The sequence below is a fragment of the Wickerhamomyces ciferrii genome, contig 00125 (assembly GCF_000313485.1).
Source record: "Wickerhamomyces ciferrii WGS project CAIF00000000 data, strain NRRL Y-1031 F-60-10, contig 00125, whole genome shotgun sequence".
In the NCBI taxonomy this organism is placed as follows: domain Eukaryota; kingdom Fungi; phylum Ascomycota; class Saccharomycetes; order Phaffomycetales; family Wickerhamomycetaceae; genus Hansenula; species Hansenula ciferrii.
In genome coordinates, this window is record NW_011887615.1 from 1 (window position 1) to 21472 (window position 21472).

At 28.2% G+C, this 21472-nt stretch overlaps 10 protein-coding genes across 10 annotated transcripts; 5 read left to right on the top strand and 5 right to left on the bottom strand.

The window, feature by feature from the left end:
* Positions 1-2572: 2572 nt before the first annotated feature.
* BN7_3977 (Latrophilin-3) lies at positions 2573-3952 on the top strand (the record flags this gene model as incomplete). The annotated part of the gene is made up of 1 exon (XM_011275419.1): positions 2573-3952. The coding sequence occupies one exon, from the start codon at positions 2573-2575 to the stop codon at positions 3950-3952; it is 1380 nt and encodes a 459-aa protein (XP_011273721.1).
* Positions 3953-4328: 376 nt separating this feature from the next.
* Positions 4329-5798, bottom strand: MUK1 (guanine nucleotide exchange factor MUK1; the record flags this gene model as incomplete). Its single annotated transcript, XM_011275420.1, has 1 exon — positions 4329-5798. One exon carries the CDS (start codon positions 5796-5798, stop codon positions 4329-4331), a length of 1470 nt encoding a protein of 489 aa, XP_011273722.1.
* A 304-nt stretch (positions 5799-6102) lies between these two features.
* Positions 6103-6861, top strand: BN7_3979 (uncharacterized protein; the record flags this gene model as incomplete). Its single annotated transcript, XM_011275421.1, has 1 exon — positions 6103-6861. The coding sequence occupies one exon, from the start codon at positions 6103-6105 to the stop codon at positions 6859-6861; it is 759 nt and encodes a 252-aa protein (XP_011273723.1).
* Positions 6862-7104: 243 nt separating this feature from the next.
* On the bottom strand, positions 7105-8954 carry BN7_3980 (uncharacterized protein; the record flags this gene model as incomplete). Its single annotated transcript, XM_011275422.1, has 2 exons — positions 7105-8846; positions 8942-8954. The coding sequence occupies 2 exons, from the start codon at positions 8952-8954 to the stop codon at positions 7105-7107; spliced, it is 1755 nt and encodes a 584-aa protein (XP_011273724.1).
* A 393-nt stretch (positions 8955-9347) lies between these two features.
* On the bottom strand, positions 9348-10589 carry PGC1 (phosphatidylglycerol phospholipase; the record flags this gene model as incomplete). The annotated part of the gene is made up of 2 exons (XM_011275423.1): positions 9348-10277; positions 10554-10589. 2 exons carry the CDS (start codon positions 10587-10589, stop codon positions 9348-9350), a joined length of 966 nt encoding a protein of 321 aa, XP_011273725.1.
* Positions 10590-10969: 380 nt separating this feature from the next.
* Positions 10970-11910, top strand: BN7_3982 (PQ-loop repeat-containing protein; the record flags this gene model as incomplete). Its single annotated transcript, XM_011275424.1, has 2 exons — positions 10970-11086; positions 11146-11910. The coding sequence occupies 2 exons, from the start codon at positions 10970-10972 to the stop codon at positions 11908-11910; spliced, it is 882 nt and encodes a 293-aa protein (XP_011273726.1).
* A 365-nt stretch (positions 11911-12275) lies between these two features.
* MSH2 (mismatch repair ATPase MSH2) lies at positions 12276-15065 on the top strand (the record flags this gene model as incomplete). Its single annotated transcript, XM_011275425.1, has 1 exon — positions 12276-15065. One exon carries the CDS (start codon positions 12276-12278, stop codon positions 15063-15065), a length of 2790 nt encoding a protein of 929 aa, XP_011273727.1.
* A 290-nt stretch (positions 15066-15355) lies between these two features.
* Positions 15356-16336, top strand: BN7_3984 (Aldo-keto reductase family 1 member; the record flags this gene model as incomplete). Its single annotated transcript, XM_011275426.1, has 1 exon — positions 15356-16336. One exon carries the CDS (start codon positions 15356-15358, stop codon positions 16334-16336), a length of 981 nt encoding a protein of 326 aa, XP_011273728.1.
* Positions 16337-16418: 82 nt separating this feature from the next.
* On the bottom strand, positions 16419-17540 carry NPY1 (NAD(+) diphosphatase; the record flags this gene model as incomplete). The annotated part of the gene is made up of 1 exon (XM_011275427.1): positions 16419-17540. One exon carries the CDS (start codon positions 17538-17540, stop codon positions 16419-16421), a length of 1122 nt encoding a protein of 373 aa, XP_011273729.1.
* A 794-nt stretch (positions 17541-18334) lies between these two features.
* On the bottom strand, positions 18335-19699 carry HRR25 (serine/threonine protein kinase HRR25; the record flags this gene model as incomplete). Its single annotated transcript, XM_011275428.1, has 1 exon — positions 18335-19699. The coding sequence occupies one exon, from the start codon at positions 19697-19699 to the stop codon at positions 18335-18337; it is 1365 nt and encodes a 454-aa protein (XP_011273730.1).
* Between the last annotated feature and the right edge of the window lie 1773 nt (positions 19700-21472).

A 21472-nucleotide genomic window follows, 5' to 3' on the forward strand; every position in this document is an offset into this window, starting at 1 on the left:
TCGTTAATGGTGAAAATGATGAACCGCATGTATTAACAATCACAAAGAACTTAAAACTTTGTTGTTTATTCTTTAGATAATTGAAAATCTTTATATGGCTTTAGATGTAACATATCATAATATGCTTATATATGATTTGATAATACATTGATCTAGTTGAATTAATAATCTCTAGATAAAATGTACTTATATCTTATATCAGTATTCATGATATATATGCAAATAATATTCAACTACTATAGGAGCTCATTCATGGACCCAAGAATCAAATAGATAGATTCTATTTTATAATATCATAATATCTCATAACGAATGACAAAAAAAGCTGATTCTGAAAGGATCTCCATCAAGCTGCAATGAAATGAATAATCAATATAAAGGAAAACTTAAACCATCTCCCCAACCTTTGCATTGTAATTTGTATAATAAAAGAAGAACAAATTAGTACAATTAGTCGTTGTTAATTAAATTATTTATTCTTATAATATTCTGATTACATAACACACGCGTAATTTAAAAATTATTTTAATATCGCTCCGAATTTCAATTTTCAATTTTCAACCAATATTGGCTTCGGAAAAACTTTATAAGCTGAATTAACAACTCCATGTAAAACAACTTAAATTGCAAAGTTAAGTTAGATCATGTTTATTTCAAATGATTAAAAGAAGGAAAAGAACATTGAACAATAATACTTTATAACCATGTGTATTCAAAGCCATCAATGCTGACTCTATCACTGTATACTCATAAAACTTCTGATCAAAAGACTCAAGTCGAGAATCAAATATGATATTCATTATGATTAATCATACACCAATATACACCTAATTATTTTGATCAACCAGATGTATTAGTTAGTTGTCATATACTGAATCGCGTTTAATCTATCCAATATACGTGTCATATTGAATTCATATTCATGGTTTAATAATGATCCATGAGGGGTCAACTAAATCTAGATATGAATCAATTAGGAATCAATTGAATCCGGAGTATGGTATTAACTTGATGGATCATGGTATTATATGTGAAACATCTGGACCCTTACTAATGATCTATAGTAGTTAATAGTTATAAGTTCATATTATTAAGCCTCACCACCATAAGGGTGCTTGACACTTGTCGTAAAATCAATCATGAAATTGGGATATTGCGGACTGAGAGTGAGAGTAATACTAGTTGAGAGTTTATAGTTATTCTATTTTTTTCTATATCTTGTACCTAGATTTAAACTTTAACCCTTTATACTTATACTAAACTACACTTTAAGGTTTTATTAGTTATTTAAAGTAAAGTAATGCAATTTGAATTCAATCCATATTTACTATTATTTAAGTGGATAATTAGGTAAAAGGTACGCGCTTCCGTTCCAAGAGTAATTCCCTTTGGATTTAAGCCCCGACTCCCGAGAATATGATTACCCATGCAAAGGGATTTCGATATCACATTTTGATACATTACTGATGCAACTCTAGACAAGAGTTGTACACCACTGTACAACCATCATAAGTTCACCTGTTTATCGTATACTTAACCCACTGAACAAAAGTAATAAATCTATAGTTATTCCATAGTTATTCCTTGAACCCTGAACACGTTTAAATTTATTAAACTGTACAACAATTAAAGTTTTAATCAGATGTTCAAATTTAAATACTTTATACGTGTGTTACTCGATTAGGTACATTGGCGAAATAATTTAAGGTTGCAAATGATGCAAATTATGTAAATTATGTGAATTATGCAAACTATGCAATGAAAATATGTGGTTTTTGCAGTGACAGTTTCCTATTTGAGCATATCCCGCTACCAAATGTTTTTCGCCTTGGCCCAAGTTAGGTATATTTTTTGAAAATTGGCGCGATCGTGAGTTAAAGCAGCTGCCTGATATACAGGCTAACTTCTAAGGTTTAAAGTTAAGTTTGTGGGATTTTAAACTTTTAAATATCCGCAAACTAAATGTGAACAGTGAGCTATTGTTAGAAACTAGTGAATATTAATAATATAAGGGATGATACCTTAGGTTGATTAATCCTTTAAATCAGGGATCAATAAAGATATAACTGTATACCTTTTGTGTGTTTGTGTAGCTGTGTATTCACCAATCTTTATTTCACTAGCCCTTCCGAAATAAGTAGTTTTGCAAAACTTCGTAGTTGTTTTCTTGCATTTTTGTAAATCTTTATGTAAATCGAAAATGCGAAATTGTCAAAAATTCAAAAAATGTAAAAATGAAATCGGGAAATCAAAATTCAACAAATGGATTCATGGAATAAAACAAAACCTAAATTCAAATAGTATTCAAGGTCTACCATATTAACAACTTGATAATACCTAAGGGAAAGGATTTCTTATTCAAACAAATCATCAATCTTTTCATAATCTCAAACCAGTTCCAAAATTCCAAATTCTCATACTTCATTTCCATTTCAAACCATTATTAATTGTTTATATTTAATCCCTCCAGTTTGTTAAGAGAACCTTCTTTTTGTTGTTTCAGATATTAAAAATTCATTTAAATAAACTAAATTATCCTCAAAATTACAAAACCTCATCCACTTAATTATAAATGACTATTCTGGATAATATTCATATAGCTGCTACTCAAGCTTATAAGGAGAAACATAAAGCTGGGATGAGATATTCCCCAGAAACATTTTCACATTATCAATTAGATGTCTTAAGGGTGATTTGTATTGTTAGTTCTTCAATATCAATATTATCATGTTTTTGCACATTTTATACTTATGGTGCAATTCACCCTAAAAGAAAGAAGTTTAGACATCAATTAATTTTTTTCTTGATTATATTTGATTTCTTAAAAGCTTTATCAATATTATTATATCCTATTCTGTCAATGGTTAGGAAAACTACTCAAATTGGTCCTAAAACTATAAATTTCCTGGGATTTTTCACTGCTTTATCCATTGAAGGTGGTGATTTAGCCATCTTATCATTTGCAGTTCATACATTATTATTAATTTTTTACCCTCAAAGAACTGGTGGATTATATTTCATTAGATATTATGTTTATGTCTTTTCCGTATTAGGACCAACAATATTGGCATGTTTAGCATTCATTAATGAAGTTGGTTATGTGGAATTAGATATTTGGTGTTATATGCCTGAGAGACCAACTTGGTATAGAATGGTGCTAAGTTGGGCACCTCGTTATGCTATAATGTTGGCAATTTTAATAATTTATTCAACAATATATTTTTATATTATGAAACAATTGAAAAGTCTTGAAGATCAACAAAGAACAATGAATAATTCAAATGCAACTGAATTTAATTTACAAACTGGATTTCAATTAGATAATGAAGAAAAATTAAAAACTCGTTACAAGATTATTGCAAGACAAACAAAATTTATTTTCCTTTATCCATTAGCTTATTTTATATTATGGATCCTTCCATTAGTTGGAAATTCATTACGTTTGGATTTAAAATCAAATTATGGACTTTCAGTTTTAATTTCGTTCATGCAACCTTTTAATGGTACTATAGATACTTTAGTTTATCTTTATCGTGAAAAACCTTGGACTTTAACATATTCAAATACACCAAAATCTCCATTTGCTTCTGAAGAACATATTTCAAAATGGAGAACTTATCTAAGTTGGTTACCATTATATAAAATCCCAAGTGAAGAATCAAGAAGAAATCAAACATTTGATGAAAATTTACAAAAAAATATAAATATGGTTAATGCATTAAATCCAGAAGAATTCTTGAGGAAAGATTCTATTATAGATGATTTGGAAAAACATCAAGGTGGTGAAAATTCAAGTAATTCCACTGCAACTAATATTAATTTAAGATCAATGGATTTTAATAATCATGATTATTCAGAACATGATCATGATCATTCAAATATTCAATCAAATAATTCGGAAAGTGATGATGAAATTGATATGTTGGATTTTTTAAATAAAGGTCCCCAATAGATCAATGTCATACTCACAAACATTTTATGAGTTTAGACTCATACATTTTACATTTCTTACACAATTTTAACAATTTTCAACATTCATACAATTAAACAATGGGTTTAATTTTAATTTTAATTTTCAATTTAATAATTTTAAAGGTTTTTTTTACAAGGTTTCATTTTCAATTCATTTCATTTCATCGTTTTGTGTCTTTTTTTACATTGGTTTTACATAAAAAAGCAAGTTTTTGGTTTTAGTTTTAGTTTTAGTATATATATAGTTTTGGTTTTGGTTTTGGTGTATATAGGGATATGCATGAGTTTTAAATATAGAAATAAAGAAAAGTTAATAATTTAATCAACCATGTAGATCAGATGAAATGATTTTGTATTTATTTTGTTTGAGATCCAGCCCATTTTGTTAATACTAAATAATCATTATATAATTCTTTTAATTCAGATATTTTAAAATCTTCAAATGATGATTTATTTGAAAATTTAGTTATATCAATAGGTAATGATGGATTTTGTTTATTTTGTGAAGGTGGTGGTGAATTTTGTGGTTCTATAATTGTTGGTGTTGTATTATTCCCACTCCCACTACCACTTCTCCATCTCATTGCTCCAACAATTTTATTTAATGGATTATAACCATCTATACTACCAGAGTTTAATGATTGTTCTTCAATAGATTTTGTTGTTGTTGTAGGTGGTGCTGTTGTTGATTGTTCATTAATATTTGCTGAGCCAAATCTATGAATCATTGATTTAAATGAATTATCAATTGCAGAACTAATTAATCTTATACCATCTGTGGAAGTTGATAAAAATTGACCATCTGATGGTAATACAATATCAATATTTTCATCTTTAAATTCATGTTTTTCTTTTAAAAATTGTATATCATTTTCATCAAGTTCTTTATAATTTAAATCATCATTATTCAAGATATCTAAATGTTGGATAAATGTAATAGCAGCTTCAAAATTTGTTAAACAATATAATGGTTCTTCAATGAGTAATAAATCTTGTCTAAATCTCTTGATATATATAAAATTTGAATAAAAATCAACATCATTTGTGTTTATCAAGATTAAAAATATGATTAATGGTAAAAAATAATCACCATCAATGAATTGTGTGTTTAATTGTGCTTTTAAGAAATTATTTATAGATGAATGAATTTTAATTAATACTTTTAATTTTGAATATGGTGTCTTATAATGATTTAAATCATTGAAAAAATTTGAAATTTCAAATAATATAGGTGAATCCAAGTCAATTTTTTGGATATCTAATAATATTTCATAATTTATATTGGGGATTTTTTGAATTGTTTTCAATTTTTTTTTAATATAATCATTTGTTGAAACATCTTTATTAAATTTATTAAATAATTTATCAAATAATTCAATACATATTTTCTCTTCAGAAATTTCCATGTATCTTCTAATTTTAGAATCGATTCGTTGTTCAAATCGATTTTGTTCTTCTTGTTCCACAGGTGTCAGCATTTCAATTTTAGCAACTCTCTTCTTATAAAAGACAGAACCTTTAACGAAAACTTCAGTCTTGTTTTGGAACTTGGTATAAAAATCTTGGAAAGTATCACTTAATTGTTCTGGTGTTAATGGTTTTTGATACCTTGGAGTTTTCAAATCTTTCAAGAATCCATCAATAAATTGATTCAATTGTGATGGTAATTCTTGTGGTAATTCTTCATTATCACTATGAATTGAGCTCAATGATTCCTTTCTGCTAAGTAAACTCAGTGATCTTGATCTTGATCTTAAAGGATCCTGATATGATTCCTGAGTTGATTCATCATTAAATGATTGTTTTATTGGTGGCGTATGGAACATTATGATCTGAAACCAGCACAGTATTAACAGCAAATATACCCAAACCGACCTCAAATATCACGATAGTCCACTTGTTTTCCTCCTGAAACCAGCTTTTTACCCTTTAAATCACAGATTTCTTGTTGTACTTGATGTTGACGTTTTTTTTTGTTGATGTTTTGCAATGAGATCAAAAATATTCTAAATTTTTCTGTCAAAATCTATAAAAAACAATGAGACATAAATATAAAAGACAGGAAAGAACGGGAAATAAAGAGAAGTAAGCAGAATAGAAGATCATAATAAGTCATAATATAGTACTACCATGTCCATCAAGAGATCTTATTCTCCTTCAATTGACGATATTCGTCAATACAACATCAAAAAACAACGAATTCTTGATGATTTAGATAATCTATCACTTGGTAACAAAACACCAAGAACCAACAATCCACAACCAATTTCTACAAGAGATAGGGAATTCATACCAGATATAGATGATTTCCTGGTACATAATCAAGATGATCAAGATATTTTGGAAAGTTCAAGTGAAGTTTTAGATCTTGAACATTATAATAATTCTCAATTGTTAATACCCAAAAGTTTAACCAAATTGAATAAGATTAGTTATAATGATGCCAAATTTAGTTTTGAAAGGATCTTGAATCGTAAGAAATTCAATCAGAAACTAGAAGGATTCCAAGGAAATTTACAAATTTCAAATGATGATATATTATGGGATAATGAAATTTTAAAATTTTGGAGTTTGATTAAATATTGGGAACCAAACTTGATGATTTATCAAATTTGGGAAGTTTGGTATTTTAATGTTTATAAATTAAATCAATTTGATGAGGAGTTTCAAAGTAGGATTGAAATGTTACCAGATGATTATCCTGTGGATCAAAATCATCCAATGGAAGATCAAGAGGATCAAGATTTAATGATTGATGATATTTATGAATTGAATGAATTTAATGAAAAACCCAAACAAGAATACAACTATAATGAAACTTATGAACCAACACCTTATATAGAAGAAGTTCAATCTATGGACCCTGAAGATTCAATGGATATAGATTAATATACACTACATCATAATATATTATAGTACAATTAAACTTGTTTATAAACCTAGTATTATATAAGTATAAATATAGCAAAAAACTCCCAAGCAAAAAAACAATATTACAATTAATCTTTTTAAAATCTTAAAAACACAAGAATATAAACACAATCATGATTGATTCATTATTATAAAGAATGTCCATTTTGTTCCCCCTTTAGCCCACTACCTCAACTATTAACTTTGACTTCAAAGGTTATTTTATTCATCATCAATTAAAATTTTAAATTTATTTTGTAAAACATATGAAACATCATCATTTGTTAAAATTTCTTTACCCTTTTCATCATTTGAATTTGATTTTATAAAAATTTTAAAATTTGCATCAATTTGATCATCATCATATATTCTTTTTTTAATTTTTTCTCTTAATTCATCTAATAATGAATCTTCATTAATTAATAAAGCAAAAATATCATCTTTATAATAAAATTTTAATTTTATTTGATTTTTTGTAGTTGTCGGTGGTGGGATATTATGAGCATTTAATGTTTTAACAGATTCTTCTTTAACTATTGTACTATTTGGATCTTCTTCATCATAATGGCCCTGTGGTGCCACAAAACTTGAATCATCATCAACTTGTTCATTTGATTGTGAAGTATGATCATAAGGATGTTTAAATTCAAATAATTTTTTAACACAATTTGATTGTGATATATATTTGGGTAGTGAAATTAATTCTTGAACATAATCATTTAAATCAATTTGTCTTTTTTTAGTAATTTTATCAGTAACATAAGTTAATGGACCTGGAATAAATGGCAATATTCTTTTTTGTCCTCCTTGACCACTTTGACCTCCATTTCCTTGTCTACCAGCTTCTTGTGGAAAATATTCTAATAATTTAATTTGGAAATCATAAAAATCATCATAATATCTACAAAGTGATCTAATTTCACCATTACTTAATTTTGCAACCATATGGAACCAATAACGACCATTATCAATTTGATATGAATCAACTTGTGCCTCAACGATATAAGGTTTTGTTTCATCAACTAATACAGCATCACCATAATTAATATATGTATTTGATCTTGTTAATTCAGTTGTTGAACCACCTATGGAACCACCCATTCCATTTGAATGGTTTTGATGAATTGTTGTATTTGTTGTAGCACCAGATATTGATCTTGATCCATTCCCATTATTATTTGATCTATATTCATCATTTCCACCTAGGGAAAGTTCCTCAACTTGACCTAATGGAATACTACTAGCTTTATAACGAGCATTTTTGTTTTTCCAATCATCAACAGTTGGTAAATTTGCCATATTAATATCATCAATAACATCATTCCCTGTGGAATTCCCCGTCAAGATATTTATAATTGATACATAACTTACTGGCACTAAACCAGGACCACCTAATCTATCTATTGGTTTAGCAATGAACCATTCATAATCATGATGAGCACAAAGTATGATATTTTCACCAATATTTACATCTAATTCATCAGATCTTTCAGCTTTAAATTCATATAATACAATGGCATATAATGTATTTGATGATGATGAAGATCTTAATGAAGATCTTGAATGTGGTAAATTACTTGAATCTGTTGATAATTTCTTGGAAGATGGTGAATTATTTAATGATGATTGTTGATGATATTTTGGATTTGATACTGGTCTTGTTTTACCGAAAACTTCAAAATATGGTACTGGAACCATCCCTCTTAAATTTCTTGATGGATTACAAGCTTCATACCATTCAGGGTCATTTTCATTACCAATAACATGGAAAAAATCACCTTTTTGAAATTCTAATTCTCCAGGTCCTTGTGGCTTATAATCATAAAGAGCTTTAATAACTCTTTTGGGAGATTGTAATAAATTATTTTGAGTTATTTGAATTTCTTGTACTGAAGATATTGAATTTTTTTTATCATTAAGAGATTTTGGTGATGATATTGATGAAGTTGAAGATTTTGATTTTTCTTTAATTGATTTTCTAAGTCCCTGTGGTAATGAGTTGTTAGTATATGAAACACGAGAATATAAAAGGTAACACCACTTGGTTCTATGGATATACTCACTTTAATCATTGTGATAGATTCACCCTTGGATAATCAGATTGTGGTTATTATACAAAAGCAATAAATAAACAATCAATTATTCAATTGTCTCAGATTAAAATTAGTGTCTTTTGAGGTTATTTTAGTTTTATTTTATTTTTATTTAGTTGAAATTGACACTTTGAATTTTATTTTTTTTGAAATTCGCGAAGATTTTGAGAAAAAACGCGAAAAAATAGTCACGTGACTGTGTTAGGTGCTGATATTTACTTAGGATTTAGTGATTTATATGGGGATCTCTGTGTAAATATAGTCACTGGAGCATTTGTATATAATAAACTTGAATTACTATATAATTTATATTTTATTTGTATATATTGTGTATATTTATTTTGTATTTATTGTATATCTGTATTGTATTATCTACTTCTCCCTTTTGGAATGATTAATCACATATTTAACAGTATAACCCAATACCAATTGAACAATTTTATAAGTATGAACTTCATTCAACACAATCAATTCAAATAATTTAAATAAATAAAATATAACATTTGATTTCAATCCTTCAAATGTTAAAAGTGATGGCTCTTTATATATGATTGCATTTGGACCACGACTTATAGCAGTTTTAATCTCTGCAATTACTTGTACTGGATCATCTGTAACTATACCACCAACACCTAATTGAATTGCCTTTTTAATATCATCTGGATGATTAACTGTCCATAGATATAATGAAATATTATTTGCATCAAGTACGGTTTTCTTGAACTTTTTGAAATCAGAAGACCATGACGAAACATCCAAGATGGAAATTGCACTTAATTTATAATTTTTTGGGACACTTTGGGAATATGAAATAAATTGCTTGGAAATTTCTGATGATATAGCAATATTTATAATTTGGAAATTTTCTAAAAGTCCAGTGGTATAACCAAATTCATAAAAATCTAATCTCCAAAGTCCAAATATTATTCTTGAATTCCAAAATTGTAAATCATCTTTAATATCTAATAAATCTTTTAAAATTTTAGCAAATATAGATTTACTATTGAAAGGTTTAATATCCAACATTATCTTTATATCATTTCTTTGTTTTGTAAACCATTGAGTTAATTCCTTAAAAGTTAAGAATTCTTGTGATGAATCTTGTTTATTTGTTAATTTTTTCAAATCTGATAAATTTGTTTGTGAAACTACTAGGTCTTTATCATGAACTCTTCCTGTTGTAGTATCATGATTTATAACAATAATACCATCTAAAGTAATATGAAGATCTGTTTCAAGAACATCAACACCTGAATCTATTGCCCCTTGGAATGCGGCAAGTGTATTTTCAGCATATTTTTCCTTGTAACTTGGTACTGTTAGTATATGATGCTAAGTACAACTAGTAATAAAGCATACCCTCTGTGAGCAATAACTAATGGAGCCATTGTGTATGATTTTATTGAATTGTACTTGATTATATTTAAAGGAAAAGATTTCAATCAGTTTATAACTTTTCAATTCAGTTCCACAATTGCAATTGACACTACCACATGGCCTTGATCATGTACGCCATTACGCCATTACATTAGACAGTGATTTACTATATAACTATTACGAATAGGCTTGGAGTTATACTACTGAATCCTGATCATAATGGACTATTAAATCCATCTCTTAGTTGATTTTTGTGTCAATAATTGTAAAAGTGTTTCGATCCAATCTTTTATACCCATCTTTTATACCGTATATAAGTAATTCATATACCCGTCAATCAAGAAATACATTAAAAGAAGTCACAGAACAACTATAAAAACGAAACAAAAACAGAGAACAATAGTACAAACGAATACAACTCCAAGCTAGTATAATATCACCTTCATCATCACCCGTCTCTTCACCATCTATTACTTTCATTTACCAGTACTCATCTCAAATACCCGGTAAACACCACATACAATTCTTTTTTTTTTCATCGACTCATCTCTAAAATTTCAATAAACATCTCCATAAACCCAGTTGAATACGATACAAATTATATCCAAGTACTTATCATGGGAAATAATCATTTCAGTGATGTGGTGCTAGACAACAAAGCCATCAGTGGAATCACAGGTTCCATTTCCATTAGTTTTTGGATTATAGTGTTTGTTCCACAAATTTATGAAAATGTATGATATAATAACTGCTTATACTTTATTTGGTTGTTTACTAACTGTTTTCTCAATAGTATGTTAGAAAATCAAGTGAAGGTTTATCCCTTCTATTCGTTGTATTATGGCTAGCTGGTGATGTTTTCAACGTCCTAGGTGCTTTTTTACAACATGTCTTACCAACAATGATTATATTGGCAATTTATTATACTTTAGCTGATTTAGTTTTATTAGCACAAATATTCCTTTATGGTGATGGTCAAAATGTTGATCCTGTTCATTTATCACCTGCTAATCCATTATCAGAAAATATTTTTGATGAAGTATTAGATCAGGATTCTGATTCTACTTCAAATTCACAAATTGTGGAACAAGGATTACCAACAGCAACAACAAGTTCATCATCCAAGAAATCAACAAGAAGAACTATATTAGAAAGTTCATTGATTTTATTTGTCATTGTATCTGGTATTTTCGGTTGGTATTTAACTTATAATCCAGATTCAGATTCTTCACCTGATGAAGATTTAAAATTTGATGTATTAGCACAATCATTTGGTTGGTTATCTGCAGTTTTATACCTAGGTTCAAGAATGCCACAAATTTTATTAAATTATCAAAGAAAATCATGTGAAGGTATTTCATTCTTATTCTTTCTTTGTGCATGTTTAGGGAATTTAACTTATGTTATTTCTATCTTGTCTATAAGTGTTGATCCATATTTCCTTTTGGTTCAATCAAGTTGGTTGGCTGGTTCTATTGGGACTTTGAGTTTGGATTTTGTTATATTTGTTCAGTTCTTTTTGTATAATAGAGATGATGATTATGAAGAGTTGAACTGAGCTTTGAATACGCTAGTATTTCAAAGTAAAGAAAAGGAATATTAAAAGAATATCAAATCATGATACTTCACATACATTTATTTACATTTATTTATTAGAATTTGTATAATATAAACCAAAAAAAAAGAATTCATATAGTTATTTGCAATTCAAATTGTAATAAATCATTAATATCATTGAATTTCCCATACTTTATATACTTTTTTCAGTAATAAGTTACTTTTTAGTTTATATTGGTTACGTTATCGCTGATTAATTTCAGACGCGAAAACTGATTTTTGTATATAAATTTATTTCTACGCGTCATAAACATAATACTTGATTAACTCAACGCTAAACAATCAGAATCAAGGAGATCCAGAAACATGAGCACAAGACCAGAGTTAAAGTTCTCAGATACAACTGATGAACGTTCCTTTTATAGGAAATTCCAAAACTTACCTGCACAACCAGAACAAACATTAAGAATTGTTGATAAAACTGATTACTTCATTGCAGTTTCACAAAATGCAAAATTTATTGCAGAACAAATATATCATACAAATTCTGTTTTGAAAAATAACAATGGTGTTGAATACGTTACTATGTCTCATGCTGTTATGTCAAATTTATTATCAATGGCATTATTAGAAAAAGGTTACAAGATTGAAATTTATGATAAAAATTGGGAATTGACTAAATTTGCAAGTCCTGGGAATATAGAATCTGTTGAGGATTTAATGAATCCATCAGAATTAAACCAATCAGGTGATGCTCTTGTCCTAGTTTCGTTGAAAATTGTTAATAAAAATGAAGGTAAATCTATTGGTTATTGTTTTATAAATTCAAATATAAAAGAAATTGGGATTTCAGAATTCTTGGATAATGATTTATATTCTAATTTAGAAAGTTTATTAATTCAAATTGATGCTAAAGAAGTCTTGATCCCTACCCCTTCAAATGAATTAGATCCTGATTATACCAAATTAATTGGTGTTATTGATCGTTGTGGTGCCGTTGTTACAGAAATTCGTTCAAATGATTTTAATAATAAAGATATTGAACAAGATTTGATTAGATTATTAGGTGATGAGTTAATTTTTTCCACTGGTGATATATCAAATGCTTCACTAGGGTTAAGCTCTGCATCTGCCATCTTAAATTACTTGGGTTTATTAACTGATGATTCCAACTTCGGTTCATTTAATTTGAAAAATCATACATTAAATCAATTTATGAAATTAGATTCAGCTGCAGTTAAGGCATTAAACCTTTTCCCATCTTCTAAATCAACAAATGGGTCCAAAAATTCAAATGTTTTCGATTTATTAAATCATTGTAAAAGTATTGGAGGTACAAGATTATTACATCAATGGATAAAACAACCATTAATTGAAATTGATGAAATTTTACAACGTCATCAATTAGTTGGATGTCTTGTTGAGGATACTCAGTTAAGAACTTCATTACATGATGATTTAATGAATTCAATACCTGATATTAGAAAATTGAATAAAAAATTAAATAAATCAATTTATGCAAATTTAGAAGATGTTGTTAGAATTTATCAATTTTTAATTAAAATTCCTGAAATTTTAGAATTATTAGAATCAAAAATTAATGAAACTGAAAGTTTAGAATTAAAAGGATTAATTGAATTACATTGGGTTTCACCTTTGAAGGAATTAATGAATCCTTTATTAAAATTACAAGAATTAGTAGAAACCACAGTGGATTTAGAAAATTTAGATCGTCATGAATTTGTTATAAAACCAGATTATGATGAAATTTTATTAAAATATCGTGAAAGATTAGATGAAATTGAATCAACTATAAGATCAATCCATGCAGATGTTGCTGATGAATTAGGTCTTGATCCTGAAAAAAAATTAAAATTAGAATTACATCAAAATCATGGTTGGTGTATGAGATTAACACGTACAGAAGAACGTTCAATCCGTGGGAAATCAAAATTTATTGAATTACAAACCGTTAAAGCTGGTGTTTTCTTCACCACTGAAGAGATGAAAGATATTTCATTGGAAAGTTCTGAAATTCAAGCAAAATATAATAAGCAACAACGTTCATTAGTTAAAGAAATCATTTCAATCACAGCAACTTATTCTCCAGTTTTAGAAAAATTATCATTAATCCTTTCACATTTAGATGTTTTAACTTCATTTGCACATGTTTCTTCATATGCACCTGTTCCATATATTAAACCAAAAATGTATCCATTAAATTCTACAGAGGGGAAAACTATAGTTAAAGAAGCAAGACATCCATGTGTTGAGATGCAAGATGGTGTTACATTTATTGCAAATGATGTTGAATTAGTTAAAAATGAAACTGAATTCTTAATAATTACAGGTCCAAATATGGGTGGTAAATCAACTTATATTCGTCAAATTGGTACAATTTCATTAATAGCACAAATTGGATGTTTTGTCCCTGCAACTGAAGCTGAATTATGTGTTTTCGATGCTATATTGGCAAGAGTTGGTGCAGGAGATTCTCAATTGAAAGGTGTATCAACATTTATGATGGAAATGCTTGAAACTGCATCAATTTTACAAACTGCAAGTTCGAATTCTTTAATTATCATTGATGAATTAGGTAGAGGTACAAGTACTTATGATGGGTTTGGATTAGCTTGGGCTATATCTGAATTTATTGCAACGAAATTAAATTGTTTTACAATATTTGCAACACATTTCCATGAATTAACAAAATTATCTGATAAATTAAATAAAGTTAAAAATTTACATGTTGTTGCTCATGTTGAATCTAATTCAAATACTTCATCTGATATTACGTTATTATATAAAGTTGAACCTGGTATTTCTGATCAAAGTTTTGGTATTCATGTTGCAGAAGTTGTTAAATTCCCTGGAAAAATTGTATCAATGGCTAAGAGGAAAGCTGCTGAATTAGAAGAATATAATGATAATAAACAAGATCCTTATGTTGAGGATAAAAGAACTAAATGTTCATCAGATGAAATTTCTCAAGGTTCAGAATTATTGAAAAAAATTCTTAAAGAATGGAGAAATTCAATTGATTTTGAAAAAATCTCAAGTGAAGATGCTGTTAATAAATTAAAAGAATTAGTTAATGATCAATATAAAGATCAAGTTGAAAATTCTAAATATATCCAAGAGGTTTTAGAATTATGAGTTTAGCCCTTATTTTTCCCAGAAACACAATATAATGAAGCTATTGTGGGAGAGAGAATGTAACCTTATACAACCCATATACAACTCAAATACAAATTGTTATTTAATTGTTAAATCAATTGTAGTTATTCGTGCTTTTATATGTGTCGGAAATTGTCCAAATTAAGAATTTTAAGCGAACGTTAGAAATCCGAAAAATTAAGGGTATAAAAGAATTAATACCCACAATATTTCAATTCAATTCAATTCAATTGACAATTAGACAATTAACAATCAAACAATCAAACAATATGTCATTAGGAAAAGCTACAGACGTCTACTTAACTTTAAACAACGGGAACAAGATCCCAGCTTTAGGTTTAGGTACTGCAAATTATGGTGATGGTATTCCAGCAACTATTGATGCAGTTAAAATTGCAATTAAAGCAGGTTATAGACATATTGATACTGCATGGATTTATAACACTGAAAATGAAATTGGTATTGCATTGAAAGAGTTATTTGAACAAGGTATTGTTAAAAGAGAAGATTTATTCATTACTACAAAAGTTGGTAATCCATTATCTCAAAATCCTGAATTATCATTAAATCAATCTTTAGAAAAATTAGGTATTGAATATGTTGATTTATTATTACAACATTGGCCTTATGGTAATGAACCTGTTTATAATGAAGATGGTTCTTTAAATAGAGAGAAATCAATTGCTAATGGTACTAATCCTGATAAGATTGATAAAGATTATGTTGGAGCTTACAAGAAGATTGAAAAATTATATAAACAATATCCTGAAAAGATTAAAAATATTGGTGTTTCAAATTATTCAAATGAATTTTTAGGAAATTTAATCAATCAAGTTGAAGTTAAACCTGTTATTAATCAAATTGAATTACATCCTCATTTACCACAAAGAGACGTTGTTGAATTTGATGCTAAACATGATGTTTTAATCACTGCATATTCACCTGCTGGATCTTCAGGTGCTGCAAATATCCACATTCCATTAGTTAAAGAATTGGCTTCCAAATATAACACCACTGTTAATGCTGTTTTAACTTCATATCACATTCAAGAAGGTAGAATTGTTATACCAAAATCTATTAATGAACAAAGAATTAAAGATGCTACTGTTTTAGTTCCTTTAACTAAAGATGAATTACAACAATTACATGAATTTGGTGAATCAAATCCAAAAAGATTCATTGCTCCTGATCTTGGTAAAACTATAGGCTTTAAAATTTGGGATCAAAGTTCTTCAGTGATAAATTTTTAAACTCAGTGCTACATTTTATATACAAGCAATGATTATGAATATATTCTTATCTAGATTCTCTAAACGCTAAAATTGTATCAGATCACAACTTTTGTGAGTTCAACAAATCATATTGTTTAACAACATGACTAATTAAAGTATGAGCAATAGCAGTATCAGGAGGTAATGAAAAATCACCCTTTTCTCCATTCAATAATTTTCTAACCTGTTCAATGTCTAACCATTTAGCATCTAATAATTCAGGATCATGACCTAAATCAATATTTTCATTAACTTCATTAAATTCCACAAATGCAACACAACCAATCATTAAATTTGCCGGATATGGCCAAGGTTGACTTTGTAATATTTGAATTTTAGAAGCTTTAACACCAGTCTCTTCCCAAACTTCTCTTATTGATGCAACTTCAATAGTTTCTGAAGGTTCAATAAATCCTGCAATACAACTATACATTGGAATTGGAAATCTTTTACCTCTACCTAATAGAACTTTATCATATTTTTCATTTGTTATAGCTGTTATAATAACAGAATCTGTTCTGGGGAATGAAATATTTGAAACACTTGCATTTTTAACGGGACATTTGGAATCTTCACCGGATGAACATTTTAATTTAGTACCTGCTTGAATTGCAATTGTTTTGGATCCACAACCTGCACAGAATTTATTTCTATTTAACCAATCTAAATACATTCTACCTTGTGAAAAAATAGAAGCATCAAAATTATTTAATTTGAAAATTAAACTTAAACGATCTTTATAATGACTGAATTTTGATAAAAAATCATCAGATAGTTGTTTATTTTGTGTTATATCAACTGCATAATATGGAATACCTTCATATTGTTTATATTTAAACCCTTTTGAACGTTCATCAATCCCCAAAAATACAAATTTTAAATCATTAACACTTAAATCTTGAACTTCATGTAATTTAATAAACTCATCAACTTGAGGTTTTAATTCATTATAATTTGAATAATATAATTCAATCTTATCTTTATAACCTAATGGATTTTCATTAATAAATAAAATAAATTTTGTTAATGGATTAATTAATGATTGCTTTAAAAAAGTTTCATCATCACGTAAAAATGAAAATCTATTAACTGTATCATGACCGAAAAAGATATAATCTGAAGCTGGCATTTCTGGTGTATACTTGACAAGATGATTCTTCAACATGTTTAATCTATGAGCCATGATCTTGTGGATTCCTATCAGTTAATTTAGTAAATTCAACATGGGTATTAAAGAATTACAAATTACTCCGATTTCCAAATTGTGGAGCCGGTTAAATTTTCAAAAGCTTAAATTTTTTAAATAACCGGTGTATTACCGGTTAAATAAATTAAAAGTATAATAAACTACAAAAATCTCTTTAACTATAATATACGTATTTTAAAATATAAAACATCTTGTTGATGCTAGTAGTATTCCCAAAAGTAGAATGGTAGTTGTACATCTGTTTAATCCCAAGCGATGGAATATTCATCTTGTAAAAGTGGTCTGAATAAGACCAACTCTTATTGTTTAATTGAACCTGGTTTTTAATTTGTCAATATTAAAGTAATAATATTATAGTATATGTTGATATAAAGCAATCAAAAAGTTTGAATTAATACCCAAACTTTTAATTCTGGCAATATTAAATGCTAAAAAATGTGTAAAAATTGTAAGAAAAAATTGAGCTGATGAAAATAAGAGTAATCAATTCTGTATTATCAACTAGAAAGAAAGATATATGATATGATGATGATGATACTGGAAAAATTTATAGTTGTTTGATTGATGAAATAGCAAACATAAATGATGACAACTTGCCGTATATCTTTATAGCACTTGAAATTATTAATATTAAAAGAGCTATTAAATTTATCAATCCCCCATACTGGCCAAATTGTATGATTAAATAGAGTCATTAAAAAAAGACCAAAAAGAAAGGAATCCATGTCTAAAAAAAAACAAAATAAAACCCACAAATTGATCGACTAAAATTATAACCAATGTGGATTACCAGTTGGAGCTGGTGCATCTTTAGGTTCAGTAGCTCTTGGAATAGGTTGTTGTTGTTGTTGAACTTGTGATTGTTGTACCCTATCACGTAATGGTTGACCTAAAGTTGAATTTTTTGGAACTTGTTTATCAGCAATTTCTTGATTCCAATAATTAATTCTTGTATTTGGATTTTTAGAAGTTTGAGGAACTTCAGCAGCTGGTGATTGATTTTGTTGTTTAGCAATAAATGCACTTTGTTGTTGACCTGATGCTAATTGTTGTGGTTGAGCTAACTGAGGTGATTGATGTTGACCATTGGTTGGTTGTTGTTGTAATTGAGGTTGTTGTTGAATTGGTGTTTGACCAGCTACTTGAACTTGATTTGAATTATCATCTTTACCATCTTTTTCATCTTCATTTTTACCTTCACCTGGTGCACCATTCTTAACTTGTTGTTTTTGTTTTTGTAAAGCCCAATCAAATATATAATCGTATTTATAACCTTCTCTTAAAAATAAATCTCTAAATAATCTTCTTAAATAGATATAATCAGGTTTATCTTCAAATCTTAAAGATCTAGTATAATTTAAATAATGAACAAATTCCACTGGTAAACCTCTACCTAAAATTTCAGCTGGTGTTGACATTTTTTTTTCCATAATACGATCGTATTTTTGTCTTTTGGTAGCAGCTTTAAGACCTTGCCATGGTAAAAAACCTCTGCAGAAATATATCAAAACATAACCCAAACTTTCTAAATCATCCCTTCTTGATTGTTCAATACCAAGATGTGTATTAATACTTGCATATCTTGCTGTACCTGTTAAATTTTTATTTTCTCTATATGGGATATGTAAATGAGTTCTTGGATCTCTAAATTTTTTAGCTAAACCAAAATCAATTACATTAACTTGTGCACCTCTTTTTCCTATACCCATAAGAAAATTATCTGGTTTAATATCTCTATGAATAAAACATCTTGCATGAATATATTCAATACGACATAATAATTGATCAGCTAATAATAAAACAGTTTTATAACTAAACTTTCTGTTACAATAATTGAATAAATCTTCTAAAGATGGACCTAATAAATCAATAACCATTGCATGATAATCACATTCAGTACCATACCATCTAACAAAAGGTATACCAACACCACCACTTAAAGCTTTATAAACTCTAGCTTCATATTCTAATTGTGGATGTCTAGCACTTATACTTTCTAATTTGATGGCAACCAGCTCACCACTAATAATATTTGTACCTAAATAGATATCACCAAAAGAACCTGAACCAATTTTACGACCAATACGATATTTTCTTCCGACTCTCAAGTCCATATTTGCATTAACTTCAGTCATAACTTTCTATATCCCTGTATTATAAAATAATGGAAGAACAAAACAAAAACTTTATATCTTGTTTATGTGGAATAATCTTGAATTGAATAGTAATTGTATAATCTATACGGTGAACGGGAATAATGGATTCAAAAAATAACAATCTTTGAAATCTAATAGTATGACGATATAATCTTTTTTCCTTTCTTTGATTGTGAATCTAAATGATGATAATAATCTTTATGAAACCAACAAATTCAACTTGAAACTAAATGATTATCGATAAAAAATCACAAAACTAAAACCGCCTAAAAAAAACACAACAAACACTAAACGACACGCAACAAATGACACTTTGTGGATGGGAGTTCTTAAAACTGGGCGTAGTATATGACAGAAAAGATATCAAAGCACTGGAATATCACCAAAATGACGACTTTGTTGATTTGTAAATGATGAGTTGTTTGAATTGTTGAAGGGGATGTGGACTTGTGTTGTGATTTGGTTTCAACTTTCAGGGAATTTTTTTTGAATTTCTGTTTTTGCGTTGTGTGGAAAGGTAGGGAGTTCCGGGGGTCTAGTGAAATGAATTATTTAGTGGAATTTCGATGATTGATTGGTTGATTTTAGAGTGGATTTCATTGTTTAGGTTGGAATTGAAACATATTCAAGTTATTGTTAGATGATTCCATTACTCTAATTCTTCTCTACGCTATTTTACCTACGCTTTCCAGCTCAATTCTTCAATACTTGTAAAACTAAAGTCTATCTGTGTCATGTGACTATAGCTTAGTCGGAACTCGACGTCGCATTTTTTGATCCAGATTCAATCAAAAGACTTTTTGAATATTTTTAATTATTTCAAATGAAATTTATGAATGAAAGTTTTTATAATGATTGATTAGATATTGCTAAAGTGACATCGAATTCACATGTATTAATCACTGATCAATCCATCATATATTACCAAGACTGCTGGGTAATTGCAGAGGTGAGGTATGAGGTATGAGGTATGTATCAATGCAAAACTAAAAGCAATATTACATATTCGTCGTTATATTATATGACTATAGATTATATCAAATATTATCAATAATCTTACCTGCATTTCCCTTATATATATATATATATACATATTATATATTGTTAAGTGATAATATACTAATGGGAATTGTAACTTCAGCTAGCTCCTCAACATCCATTCCACCTGTTACGCTAAACTACTACTATATTAGGGATTAGTTATCACTTATATTAGTGGATAAGAAGTCAAATACGGATCATGTTACATGACGTATAGATTAGAATAAGGATTTAAATCGATAACAGAGATGTTCAAAAGCCTAACTCATGATATATGATCATTCAATATATCCAACTGCAGTAAGAACTATAGAGCGTATTAGTTAAATCGGGAGGAACAACATCTGATCTATAGTAAATAGAGCGCTTCGACTGACGATAAATCCGATTAGATCTCCAGCTGACCCAGAATCTACATTAATTCAAAAATTATTAGAATATCTAGTTCAATCATAGGAAATTGATTTAGTGAAGCTAAAGCTGATCATCAATTATATAATGGTCGGAACTCGAATACGGGTTTAACTAGGTAATAATAAGTTATAACCATGCAATTGTTAAGTGTTAGAAACTATCATAAGAGCGCCAAATTTAAAGGATGACTACATTATTATCCATATTCGAACAACACATTACACACCTTAGTAACCAACACAATAATTCATACAAGCTAGTCACGTGATTACTCAATTCCGAGGTTTCGCGAATTTT